At 49.4% G+C, this 12,971-nt stretch overlaps 1 protein-coding gene across 1 annotated transcript in view; it reads right to left on the bottom strand.

Moving 5' to 3' along the window:
* Positions 1-12,971, bottom strand: part of LOC144509514 (glutamate receptor ionotropic, NMDA 2B-like) — a 359,314-nt gene that overhangs the window by 80,723 nt on the left and 265,620 nt on the right. Inside the window, exons 4-5 of the mRNA XM_078238420.1 lie at positions 12,409-12,523; positions 11,149-11,354 (exon numbers count right to left, since the gene is read on the bottom strand). Coding sequence (XP_078094546.1) covers positions 11,149-11,354; positions 12,409-12,523 — 321 coding nt within the window. The remainder of the gene's footprint in view (positions 1-11,148; positions 11,355-12,408; positions 12,524-12,971) is intronic.

The raw sequence follows: 12,971 nt of genomic DNA, 5'->3' as shown, positions 1-12,971 counted from the left end.
AGAGATGATTGAAATCACTTACACTGTCTCCATACTTCAGAGATTCAGAACACAGGAACATAGGAATTAGGGGCAGAAGTCGGCAAATTCAGCCCTTCGAGCCTGCTCCGCCATTCAATCAGATCATGGCTGATCTCTCCCTGGTCTCACAAATCCACCTCCCCACCTGTTCCCCATCCCATATCCCCTTACCCCTTTTTTAAAATTAGAAATTTATCTATCCCCATCTTCAATCTCCTCTCCACTGAGCCGTTTCCACCTGCCGCATTATTGTGGATTTTACCTCCTAGTTCAACCCTTCTTTCTCCATTTCCTAAGCGTTGTCCGCCCCACTTTGCCCCACCTTTTCAGCAGAGAAAAAAAAATGACATCCTGTACTACTACAACAACAAAGCCAACGGGTTATTTATTTGTCCATCCCAACAACCTTCCCTCAGATATTAAGGATGCGCTCTGCGGCAATCAGATGCTTGAAGCAAGCAACTCCACTCAGCAATCAGCGGAAAAAAGCGCTTGGCATCTTATCTACTTAAGTGTTAGAAATGATTAACATCTTGCTTGCCCACGCACTGAGAAAGATTCTGTTTGCTTCGCAAATAAACCATCGCCACTTCAAGGGCATGACAGATATCGGGTAATCTAGTATAAGATCTTCGGTTCCTTGCTCTCCACTGTCTAATTCAGTGAAGGCAGCCAACAGGGGACTTGGCCAGTCCTTCCCCACAGAGAGAGAAAAAATAATCAGAAATTCGCTTCAGAAAATATTGTCAGATAAGATTCAGATCCTCTTATTATTTTGGAACAGTTTATGTACTGAGCAAGTCAGATATTGTGAGGGGATTGCCTAGGCGTTGCTCTTGCTTCAACAGCAAAGTGTCCCCTCAAGTGAGTAGGAGCATATAAAGGGGGCTTCCATTGAATTCAGAGTGGCATTACAATGGTGGATTGTACAAACTGTGCCTTTAAGAAATGTATTTTAATCGTGTTTCTCTGCAGGATGTTTTGTTGGCTCCAGTGTTGACTGGAGCCAATGTCCTTTATTGTTATTGAGGCAGTATAATTGATATCATGTTGATTTTAATCTGAACTAATGCAGTGTTCTGTGGTTTTAATGGTCCCTTGGGATTGCTGAGTAGAGCCTAATTTGAGGATTATTGACAGGTCACGTCATGTGACTGAGGGACAGCTATTTTTCACAAGCATTTCAGTTTTTAGTTTCATTTTCAGAAATTGCTTGAAGCAATGTTTTCCCCCTCTCTGGAGTTGGAGTTTCTGTTTTCTGGAGTCGGAAGACTGGAAGTCACCAGAGATTAAGTTTACCTCTCTGAAGTTTGGTTGTCTTGAGCATCTACCCCTCTCTGGAAACTGCAGGTTTGGATTTCTGTCTGTAGGTGTTACAAAGCTGAAGGATCCAGCATCACGTGAGCATACTTGTGTCTGTGTCAAGTCTGAAGAACAGGGTGTTCCTGTGGATGGTGTTTAATTTGGAACAACAGAGATAGCTAGCTGTTAGGAGTTATACTGTGTCATGCTTAAGTCTTGTAGTTGGTAAAAGTTTTGCTAATTCTTTTTGTTATATTTTAACTGTGTTCTTAAATAAACTTTATTTGATAAAGGCTTCCCAGTGGGTCACTTGAATCACACCTGGAGTGAAACACCTTATGCTCATCAATGCCAAACTCAAATGTAAAACTTAGGGTCTAGGCTAATTTCACAAAACACTTTGGAGTCTTTGGTGTGAGTCTTAAACAGGATTGGAAGATCCCGCCAGCAGGAAAGGCCGGAAACCTTCGGCAAGAGAGTCCGATTGAAGTTTTGACCAATATTTCAGCAAATGACTTGGCAATTGGTGGAAGGGAGCAGGGAGACGATGGCCTAGTGGTTTTATCGCGAGACTATTAATCCAGAAACTCAGCTAATGTTCTGGGGTCCCGGGTTCGAATCCTACCACAGGCAAATGGTGGAATTTGAATTCAATAAAAAATATCTGGAATTAAGAATCTACTGGTAACCATGAAACCATTGTCAATTGTCAGAAAAACCCATCTGGTCCTTTCTTTAGGGAAGGAAATCTGCCGTCCTTACCTGGTCTGGCCTACATGTGACTCCAGACCAACAGCAATGTGGTTGATTCTCAACTGCCAGCTGAAGTGGCCGAACAAGCCACTCAGTTCACCACCTTCTCAAGGGCAACTAGAGATAGGCAATAAATCATAGAATCCCTACTGTGGAGAAGGAAGCCAGTCGGCCCATCGAGTCTACACCGACCACAATCCCACCCAGGCCCTATTCCTGTAAACCCACATATCTACCCTGCTAATTCCCTGACACTAGGGTCAATTTACCATGGCCAATCAACCTAGCCTGAACATCTTTGGAGTCTGGGAGAAAACCGGAGCACCCAGAGGAAACTCATGCAGACACAAGTAGAGCGTACAAACTCCGCACAGCCAGTGATCCGAGACTGGAATTGAACCCGGGTCCCTGGCACTGTGAGGCAACAGTGCTAACCACTGTGCCACCATGTTGCCCCGTGCCAGCCAACGACGCCCATGTCCAACATATGAGTAAGAAAAAAACATGTTCCTCTCACAGTGACATGACAGAAACAGCTGGTGTTGATTCAATCAAATGAAAATTAGATTAGTGGTAAAATAACATTCTGGAATTTGAGGATTTTGGGATGTGCGGATCAGGGCAGTTTTCCTGGGCAAGAATAGACAATTCAGGGTCTGTGGTGTCAACCCCTCTACAAATGAGGTTTCCCTCGCCCTCATGTCTGAGGGCTAATTAGTAGAGCTTGATTGCTCTGATTCATCAACAACTCCCTTATCATCTGGCCGGCATGTCGGCACAGTGGTTAGCACTGCTGCCTCACAGAAAGAGGATGTGTTGGAAACTTTGAATAGCGTCAAGATAGATAAGTTGCCGGGACCAGATGGGATGTACCCCAGGTTATTGTGGGAGGCGAGGGAAGAGATTGCAGAGCCTCTGGCGATGATCTTTGCGTCGTCGGTGGAGACGGGAGAGGTTCCGGAGGATTGCGGATGTGGTTCCTATATTCAAGAAAGGGAATAGGGATAGCCCAGGAAATTACCGACCGGTGAGTCTAACCTCAGTGGTTGGTAAGTTGATGGAGAAGATCCTGAGGGACAGGATTTATGAACATTTAGAGAAGTTTAGTATGCTCAAAAGTAGTCAGCACGGCTTTGTCAAAGGCAAATCGTGCCTTACGAGCCTGGTGGAGTTCTTTGAAAATGTGACTAGACACATTGACGAAGGAAAAGCGGTAGATGTGGTTTACATGGACTTCAGCAAGGCGTTCGATAAGGTCCCCCATGCAAGACTTCTCGAGAAAGTGAGAGGGCATGGGACCCAAGGGGCTGTGGCTTTGTGGATCCAGAACTGGCTTGCCTGCAGAAGGCAGAGAGTGGTTGTAGATGGGTCTTTTTCTGAATGGAGGTTGGTCACCAGTGGAGTGCCCCAGGGATCTGTTCTGGGACCCTTGCTGTTTGTCATTTTCATAAATGACCTGGATGAGGAAGTGGAGGGATGGGTTGGTAAGTTTGCCGACGACATGAAGGTTGGTGGTGTTGTGGGTAGTTTGGAGGGATGTCAGAAGCTACAGCGTGACATAGATAGGATGCAAGACTGGGCGGAGAAGTGGTCCATTTTGGCAGGTCAAATGGGATGAAGGAGTATAATATCAAGGGTAAGACTCTTAGCAGTGTAGAGGATCAGAAGGACCTTGGGGTCCGGGTCCATAGGACTCTTAAATCGGCCTCGCAGGTAGAGGAGGTGGTTAAGAAGGCGTATGGTGTGCTGGCCTTCATCAATCGAGGGATTGAGTTTAGGAGTCGGGAGATAATGACCCTCGTCAGACCCACTTAGAGTACTGTGCTCAGTTCTGGTCACCTCATTACAGGAAGGATGTAGAAATTATTGAAAGGGTGCAGAGAAGATTTACAAGGATGTTGCCTGGATTGGGTGGCATGCCTTATGAGGATAGGCTGAGGGAGCTCGGTCTTTTCTCCTTGGAGAGACGAAGGATGAGAGGTGACCTGATAGAAGTGTACAAGATGTTGAGAGGTATAGATCGGGTGGATTTTCAGGGGCTTTTTCTCAGGGCTGAAATGGCTGCTACGAGAGGACACAAGTTTAATGTGCTGGGGAGTAGGTACAGAGGAGATGTCAGGGGTAAGTTTTTCACTCGGAGGGTGGTGGGTGAGTGGAATCGGCTGCCGTCAATGGTGGTGGAGGCAAACTCGATAGGGTCTTTTAAGAGACTTCTGGATGAGTACATGGGACTTAATAGGATTGAGGGTTATAGGTGTGGTGAACCATCGTTGGTTCCCACTGGATAGTACTGAGCCAGGGCTGGCCAGTACTACAGGAATGTATATAGGTTACTGTGGGATTGTACTAATGTTGCTGTTGGGTTAGGGTGGGATTGTTACACCTGTGTTTGTTACTGTTATGGCACATTCCAGTCGGGCTCCGCCTCCTGGGAGAGGTATAAGACTCCCTGCTCGGACGGGACCCCTTCAATCTGGGATAGTGTGTTAAAGTTCTGATAGCTCCATTGTTAGTTAATAAAAGCCTTCTTTAACTGAAGCTTCGAGCCTCGTGTCCAATTGATGCGCATCAATTTTATTAACTAAAATTAAACTCTCGACGGAAGAAAAAAAAAGAAAGGAGAGTATGGAGCAAATCCTCAAGCCAGAACGTCTGACGCTAGATCCAAGTGCGGTGGGCGCTTCTAACACCTTCGACCACTGGCTGAAGTGTTTTGAAGATTACCTAGCAGCCTCCGCAGCGGTCACCACAGATGATGACAGACTCCGGGTCCTCCATGCGAGGGTAAGCGACACAGTCTACCTCGCGATCTGTGCGGCCACCACTTACCCTAGGGCCCTCGAGCTTCTAAAGAAGCGCTATACGAAACCTCCTAACGAGATCCACGCTCGTTACCTCCTCGCTACACGACGTCGGCAGTCGGGCGAATCCATGGAGGACTACGCCAATGAGCTCTTACAGCTAGCCAGGGGCTGTGACTGCAAAGCTGTGTCAGCTGAGCAGAGCATGTACGACCTCGCCCGAGATGCGTTTGTGGCCGGGGTCGGGTCTTCATACATCCGTCTCAAACTGCTAGAAAAGGGTAATCTCAATCTTACCCAGGCCATGGAATTAGCTGAAATGCTCGAGTCGGCTTCGAAGAGCTTAGTCCTATATCCAGAGGACCACGTGGAGACAACGTGGCAGGAGCAGTCGCAAATCCCTCCTCGCCCCTCGGGCTTGAAGTGCGGTGTTATGGCGTGCTCCCATGTGGGCCAGACGACGGTTGCAGCCCCATGCGGCCCGCGGTGCTATTTCTGCGGAGGAGCAAAACATACCCGACAAAAGTGTCCCGCTAAAGCGGTAATCTGTACCGCATGCGGTAAAAAGGGGCATTATGCAAAGGTGTGCAGATCGAAGCCCAGGAACGACAGTGCGGCCTGCGACCCTTCGGAACTGGGATCATCACCATCGTCGTCAAAGTCCTCGCGGGGTTCGTCCACGTGCGAGTCCAGGACGACGCCATTACGGTCGACGGAGTCGGAGGAGTATGACCACCAGGGGTCGCTAAGTCTGGCGCCCTCACCCATGTGCGATTCATGGGGGTGGCCATTTTGGTCGACGATGACCACGAGCGACCAGCAGGGGTCCTCAGCGTTGACCTCAGCTGCCTGCAGTGACGTTCATGGACCAACGGTGGCGTCGATCATCCTGGACCAGGCTAAGCCTCACAGGCTTGATCGTTTAATGATGGATATCCAGGTAAACAATCATGTGCTTTATTGTCTGTTTGACAGCGGGAGCACTGAGAGCTTTATCCACCCTGACACTGTGAAGAGGTGTGGACTCCAGATTCAACCTGCCAAACAGACAATCTCTATGGCATCAAGGTCCCGGTCTGTCGCTGTGCTAGGACATTGTGTGGTAACCTTGAAAGTACAAGGCACAATTTACGAGCGTTTCAGGCTCCTTGTGTTGCCGTATCTTTGCGCACCAATTCTCCTCGGACTAAACTTCATTGTCCACATGAAGAGTGTGATCCTACAGTACGGTGGGCCACTCCCTTCGCGGGCAGTGGGAGAACAGCTGCAATCTCCAAATTGCCCAACGCGCCCCGCCTGCAATCTTTCTACGTTAAAGATCACCACACCCTCTTTATTTCAGAATCTGGTACCAGGCTGCAAGCCCATCGCTACTAAAAGTAGGCGTTACAGCACTGAGGATCGGATCTTCATCAGATCTGAGGTTCAGCGACTCCTCAAAGAAGGGATCATACAGCCCAGTGTTAGTCCGTGGAGGGCACAGGTTGTTGTGGTCAAGAGCGGGAACAAACCCCGGATGGTCATTGATTACAGTCAGACCATTAACCGATATACGCAGCTGGATGCGTATCCTCTCCCGCGCATATCTGATATGGTCAATCAGATTGCGCAGTACCGGGTGTTCTCCACCATAGACCTCAAGTCCGCCTACCACCAACTCCCCATTCGCCCAGAGGACCGACAATACACGGCCTTTGAGGCGGATGGTCGTTTGTATCATTTTCTTAGGGTTCCATTTGGTGTCACCAATGGGGTCTCGGTCTTCCAGCGTGCTATGGACCGAATGGTGGACCAGAACAGGCTGCGGGCTACCTTCCCGTACCTGGATAATGTCACCTTCTGCGGCCATGATCAGCAGGACCATGACACAAATCTTCATAACTTCTTACGCACTGCATCTCGCCTGAACTTGACCTACAACAGGGAGAAGTCTGTATTCCGTACGCGCCGGTTAGCCATCCTGGGATACGTGGTGGAAAACGGGGTCATTGGCCCTGATCTAGACCGTATGCGCCCCCTTGCTGAACTTCCCTTGCCAGCTAGCGCAAAAGCACTGAGAAGATGCCTAGGCTTCTTCTCCTATTATGCGCAGTGGGTCCCCAACTACGCGGACAAAGCCCGTCCGCTTATTAAGTCCACGACTTTTTCACTCACGCCAGAGGCCCAATTGGCCTTCAAGGAATTGAAACACGACATCGCGAAAGCCACGATGCACGCGGTAGACGAATCCATCCCTTTTCAGGTGGAAAGCGATGCATCTGATTTCGCCCTGGCCGCCACACTTAACCAGGCGGGCAGGCCCGTCGCGTTTTTTTCCCGCACCCTCCAAGGCCCCGAAATTCGGCATTCAGCGGTGGAGAAGGAGGCCCAGACCATTGTGGAGGCCGTCAGACACTGGCGCCATTACCTGGCGGGAAAGCGGTTCACCCTGATCACGGACCAGCGGTCCGTGGCGTTCATGTTCAACAACTCACAGAGGGGCAAGATCAAGAATGACAAGATCTTGCGGTGGAGAATTGAACTCTCCACCTATAACTACGATATCATGTATCGTCCAGGGAAACTCAATGAGCCCTCGGATGCCCTCTCACGCGGAACATGCGCTAGTATTCAGGAGGATCGCTTGAACGCCCTCCATAATGATCTGTGCCATCCTGGGGTCACTCGGCTCTACCACTTCGTCAAAGCCCGCAACCTGCCTTACTCGGTGGAGGACGTCAGGTCGGTAACAAGGAGCTGTCGGATTTGCGCGGAATGCAAACCGCACTTTTACCGACCTGACCGGGCACATTTGGTCAAGGCCACTCGACCCTTCGAGAGGCTGAGTGTTGATTTTAAGGGCCCCCTTCCCTCAACAGATCGGAACGTGTACTTTCTGAACATAATCGATGAGTACTCCCGGTTCCCGTTTGTTGTCCCCTGCTCGGACACATCAGCTGCCACGGTGATCAAGGCATTCCGTGATCTTTTTACCCTGTTCGGGTACCCCAGCTATATCCATAGTGACAGGGGCTCGTCGTTCATGAGCGATGACTTGAGGCAATTCCTGCTCTCACACGGGATTGCCTCTAGTAGGACCACGAGTTACAACCCTAGGGGTAATGGACAGGTGGAACGAGAGAATGCTACAGTCTGGAAGGCTGTTCTATTGGCGTTGAAATCCAAAGGTCTTCCAGTCTCCCATTGGCAGGAGGTCCTCCCTGATGCGCTTCACTCCATTCGCTCCCTCCTGTGTACGGCAACCAATGCTACTCCCCACGAGAGGATGTTCTCATTCCCTCGGAAGTCTTCCTCGGGGATATCTTTACCGGCCTGGTTGACGTACCCAGGACCCGTCCTCCTGCGGCGACATGTAAGGGCCCGCAAGTCCGACCCCTTGGTTGAACAGGTCCACCTCCTCCACGCCAACCCTCAGTATGCCTATGTGGCATATCCTGACGGGCGAGAGGACACAGTCTCGATCCGAGATCTGGCGCCTGCAGGGGACGTAGCAACTCCTGTCGCTCCCATACCCCCAGTGACGAATCCATTATCTCTTGTTTCTTCCCCGGACATAGCGCGGGCAGCATCGGGACCATTGCTTAACAGTTTTACTCCAATGCACAGCTTGCCTGAGCCCCGAAGATGGTTGCCACCGCAAGATGTGTCAGGATCCCCTGCACTACCGTCTCATCAGGGTCAACCGGCCTGTGAGTCCGTGGGAGAACAGCTGGACGCCGTTTTGGGGAGAACGCCACCACAAGTGCCTACTCCGGTGTCACCGCCGGTATTGAGGAGGTCACAACGACGGTGCGGTCCTCCAGACCGTCTGAACTTATAATCTGCTGACATTTTAGTCTGTTTTCGTACCCCGCCGGCCTTTGTTCTCAAAGGAGGGGTGAATGTGGTGAACCATCGTTGGTTCCCACTGGATAGTACTGAGCCAGGGCTGGCCAGTACTACAGGAATGTATATAGGTTACTGTGGGATTGTACTAATGTTGCTGTTGGGTTAGGGTGGGATTGTTACACCTGTGTTTGTTACAGTTGTGGCACATCAAAGATGTGCGGGTTAGGTTGATTGACCAGGTTAAAAAATTGCTCCTGAGAGTCCTGGGATGTGTAGGTTAGAGGGATTAGCGGGTAAAATATGTGGGAGTAGGGCCTGGGTGGGATTCTGGTCGGTGCAGACTCGATGGGCCGAATGGCCTCCTTCTGCACTGTAGGGTTTCTATGATTTCTATGATCCCAGTCGGGCTCCGCCTCCTGGGAGAGATATAAGACTCCCTGCTCGGACGGGACCCCTTCAGTCTGGGATAGTGTGTTAAAGTTCTGATAGCTCCATTGTTAGTTAATAAAAGCCTTCTTTTACTGAAGCTTCGAGCCTCGTGTCCAATTGATGCGCATCAATAGGTAAGCCTATATATAGGCCTAGGTAGGTAGGGACATGACCGGCGCAACTTGTGGGCCGAAGGGCCTGTTTGTGCTGTAGTTTTTCTATGTTCTATCTATGTTCTACAGCGCCAGGGAGCCGGGTTCAATTCCGGCCTCGGGTGACTGTGTGGAGTTTGCACATTTTCCCCGTGTCTGCGTGGATTTTATCTGGGTGCTCTGATTGGTCCCACAGTCCAAAGGTGTGCAGGTTAGGATGACTGGCCATGCTAAATTTCCCCTTGGTGTCAGGAGGATTAGCAGGGTAAATACGTGGGGTATTGGAGATAGGACCTGGGTGGGATTGTTGTTGGTGCAGGCTGGATGGGCTGAATGGCCTCCTTCTGCACTGTAGGGATTCTATGATTCCATTCTATGATTATCTTGTGAATACCAGGAAGGTAGAAGGCAAACCCGATGGAGGGTGCTCTTTTCCCCCGCCGTTTCTACGGCACTCGTGTTGGGTGAAGCAGTCTCTCAGTTGTACTGGTTTTAACTGGCTGCTGTTGTTAAGTGTTCCTGGGGGCAGAAGCCTCTCCAATCTGTCTGCGTTTCATGGGTGTGATGCAACTATCTGCAGGATTAATAGATTTGAGAAAAAATTTAGCATGACCAGAGGCACAAGGCTCTCATTTGTGCAGATAATCTTCATTGACTGCAGGGTGATAAGGGATTCTAGCAGACACATCATGGAACAGCTAATGAGAAATTTAATTGCATTACAATCTCCTTGATTTAATCTGGATTGTGTAAGTGCCTTCTGTTCTATGATAATGCCATTATATCAGAGCAGAAGAAATGAATAGAGGTAGGAGCGGAGTCGGCCATTCAGCCCTTCAAGTAGGGTTGCCTAATTGTGAGGAAATGTATTCCTGGAGGTTTAATCGTAATGCTTGCCCCCACGCTCCAGCCATTAGTCAGCCAACACGTCCATCCTTGTGACTCACTGCCTTCATAGAACCATTGAATCACACAGTGCAGAAGAGGCCCTTTGGCCCATCGAGTCTGCACCGACACGCGAGAAACACCTGAACTCCCACCTAATCTCACCTACCATCACTTGGCCCGTAGCCTTAAATGTTCCTACGCCAATCAGAAAGCAAAAGGATTCATTACCCAATTGGATGAAGCTTGACTGTCGGCCAAACAGTCTCCGCCCCTCTCCCATTTTTATTCCTGGTTCTTTCTTTTTACTACCCCGATGATTTTTCTTCAGGGTTGCACGCACGGCAGTGTCCTGGGGGATTGATCTGCAGTTGCTGGAGCCTCTGGACTATAATGACCTCAATGGGTCCCATGAGGTGGGCCTCTTGGAGTATGAGCTCCCTGATTGAGGTAATGATTGCCTGCCCAATCGGGGGTCTGTGTATATATTGAGGGTGTCAGGGCTACTGACACTCCGGATTCTGACTTTGTACCTGAAGCACTCTTATGAGTCGAGACAACTAAATAAGGGGAATCTGGTGAAGGGATGTCGACCTCTGAGGAGCTATTTCAACCGGGAGGGTTGGCAACTCTACCTTCAAGCCTATTCTTTCATTCACTAAAACCGTGGAAGATCTTCTACCTCAATGCCACCTCCCAGGACTATCCCCATATTCATCCATACCCAAAAAATCTATCAAATTGGAAGATACATATTTTAAATATTATAATTAGGCTCTCCGCCTCACAGCAGAACCTGGGGCCCTTACAACCAATGGGATAGAAATTTGCCTTGAGCACAAAATGGCCATTCATATCCCACCTGACCGATGCCTTGCCTTACAAGAGACGGATCTTCACCTGGCTGTTTTCTTACCCACTGGCACACGTGAGGCATTGCTCAAAAAGCAAAGAGGGGTGAGTTGGCCCAAACCTACATGGCTCTGACTTGTTTCCTGCACGGCACCGTGTTTCTCATGCACGTTCCACTCAAGGAGTCGACGTCCTCCACGATGACAAAGGGCGCCTCCTCCAGGGTGACGATGCTCAGGTGGTCATCCTCTTCCTCCGACTCTGAGAACAAGTAGTACCGGGGCCAGACGTGGTACTTCATCGTCAGCCTCTTCGCCTCCCATTTCCCAACCTACAGGCAATCAAATCAGAATTAGTCATCTGAGCACAGTGTAGGGCAGCAGGAGTTTTTTTTTTAAACACAGTGGAAGGCACGCGTCCTACTACATTTACAGGTTCCCCTCTATATCACTAATCTTCAAGAGAGCACGGGGCAAATTAATCCTGATCGGGCTCAGAGATCAGTGATGGAAATCCTGCTCCCAAATCCCCCTTAAATATTGCTGTGAGTTTTTTCACTTACATCTGAACAGGTAAACGGAGCCTGGGATGAACATTTCACAGGAAGGACTTCAGGCCAGATTTAGAGTGATTTCAAGAGTTAGATTATGAGGACAATATGCATAAACTCAGCTGACGGTCTTTTGGAGGTTAGAAATTTTGAGGGTGATCTAATCAGGGTGGACAGGAATCCCACACCCTGTTGTCAACTCTCCACAACTGCACTGCTTGTGGAGGCCTTCGCTCAGAACACATTCAACATGCACGGCTATTTAGAAGCCTCACACCAGCTCTTTGTTCATTTGCACTGTCAAATGCACCCATTGAGATGACCATTTCACTGGCTGGCACTGGGGATGTCGTGAAGGGTGCTTGTTAATTAGCCCTGCATCTGCATGGGCAGCAAGGTGGCACAGTGGTTAGCGCTGCAGCCTCACAGTGCCAGGGATCCAAGTTCGATTCCATCTTTGGGTGACTGTGTGGAGTTTACATGTTCTCCCCATGTCTGTTTGGGTTTCCTCCGGGTGCTCCAGTTTCCTCCCACAGTCCAAAGATGTGCTGTTTAGGTGGATTGGCCATGCTAAATTTCCCCTTAGTGTACAAAGATCTGTAGGTTAGGTGGAGTGGCCATGCTAAATACATGGGATTACAGGGATAGGGCGGGGGGGAGGGGGGGGTGTGGTAAAATGCTCTGTCAGAGAGTTGGTGCAGACTTGATGGGCCGAATGGCCTCCTTTTGCACAGTCGTGATTCAATTCTATGACAACCGGTTCACATACACACACCCCCTCTATATTTCAATAAAACATTAAATATTCCTTTCAAGGAATCACAGAAATCCTTACCTTCTCCCAGACTCGCTCTTTGTTCAGTAAGATTATGACTAATTTGGGATGCATCTGGTACCCGTCTTCACTGAAAGAGAGATTCCTCCCCTCAAAGCTTACATTCATAAGGTATCTGCAACAAAAAGAGAAAAAAAGCTGGAGATTAATGTCTCGAATGCGGGGTTATCCGTGCTTATTGCAGTCATCACTGGGTACATAACAAAGCACTACAATTAGATGCTCTCGAGAAACCATTATTCAGCACAGGAACCCGTGGGCCGGCATTTCTTGTGGTTGGGTCCTGCAGTTAGCATTTACTGCCTTACTGCGTGATGCTATTTACAGGCCAGTCGCGTGATGACTGCGCTCAGTAATCTCCCACCCTGCCTGTTCAAATATGCAAGTCTGATTTTGCACCGGACATTACATCGCCTGCCTCTGAGGCTCCAGGTGGCAGAGTGGGTTAGCTGCTGACCCACGACCACACACAACCAACAACTCTTTTTCACACACCGCGCCTAGCAACGCGCCCGAGGTGTGTCGCAGATGAAACAAAATGGACGGCGAACCAAGGAAGGAGA

Source organism: Mustelus asterias, chromosome 21 (genome assembly GCF_964213995.1).
Source record: "Mustelus asterias chromosome 21, sMusAst1.hap1.1, whole genome shotgun sequence".
Lineage (NCBI taxonomy): Eukaryota > Metazoa > Chordata > Chondrichthyes > Carcharhiniformes > Triakidae > Mustelus > Mustelus asterias.
This window is presented reverse-complemented; position numbering and strand designations above follow the sequence as displayed.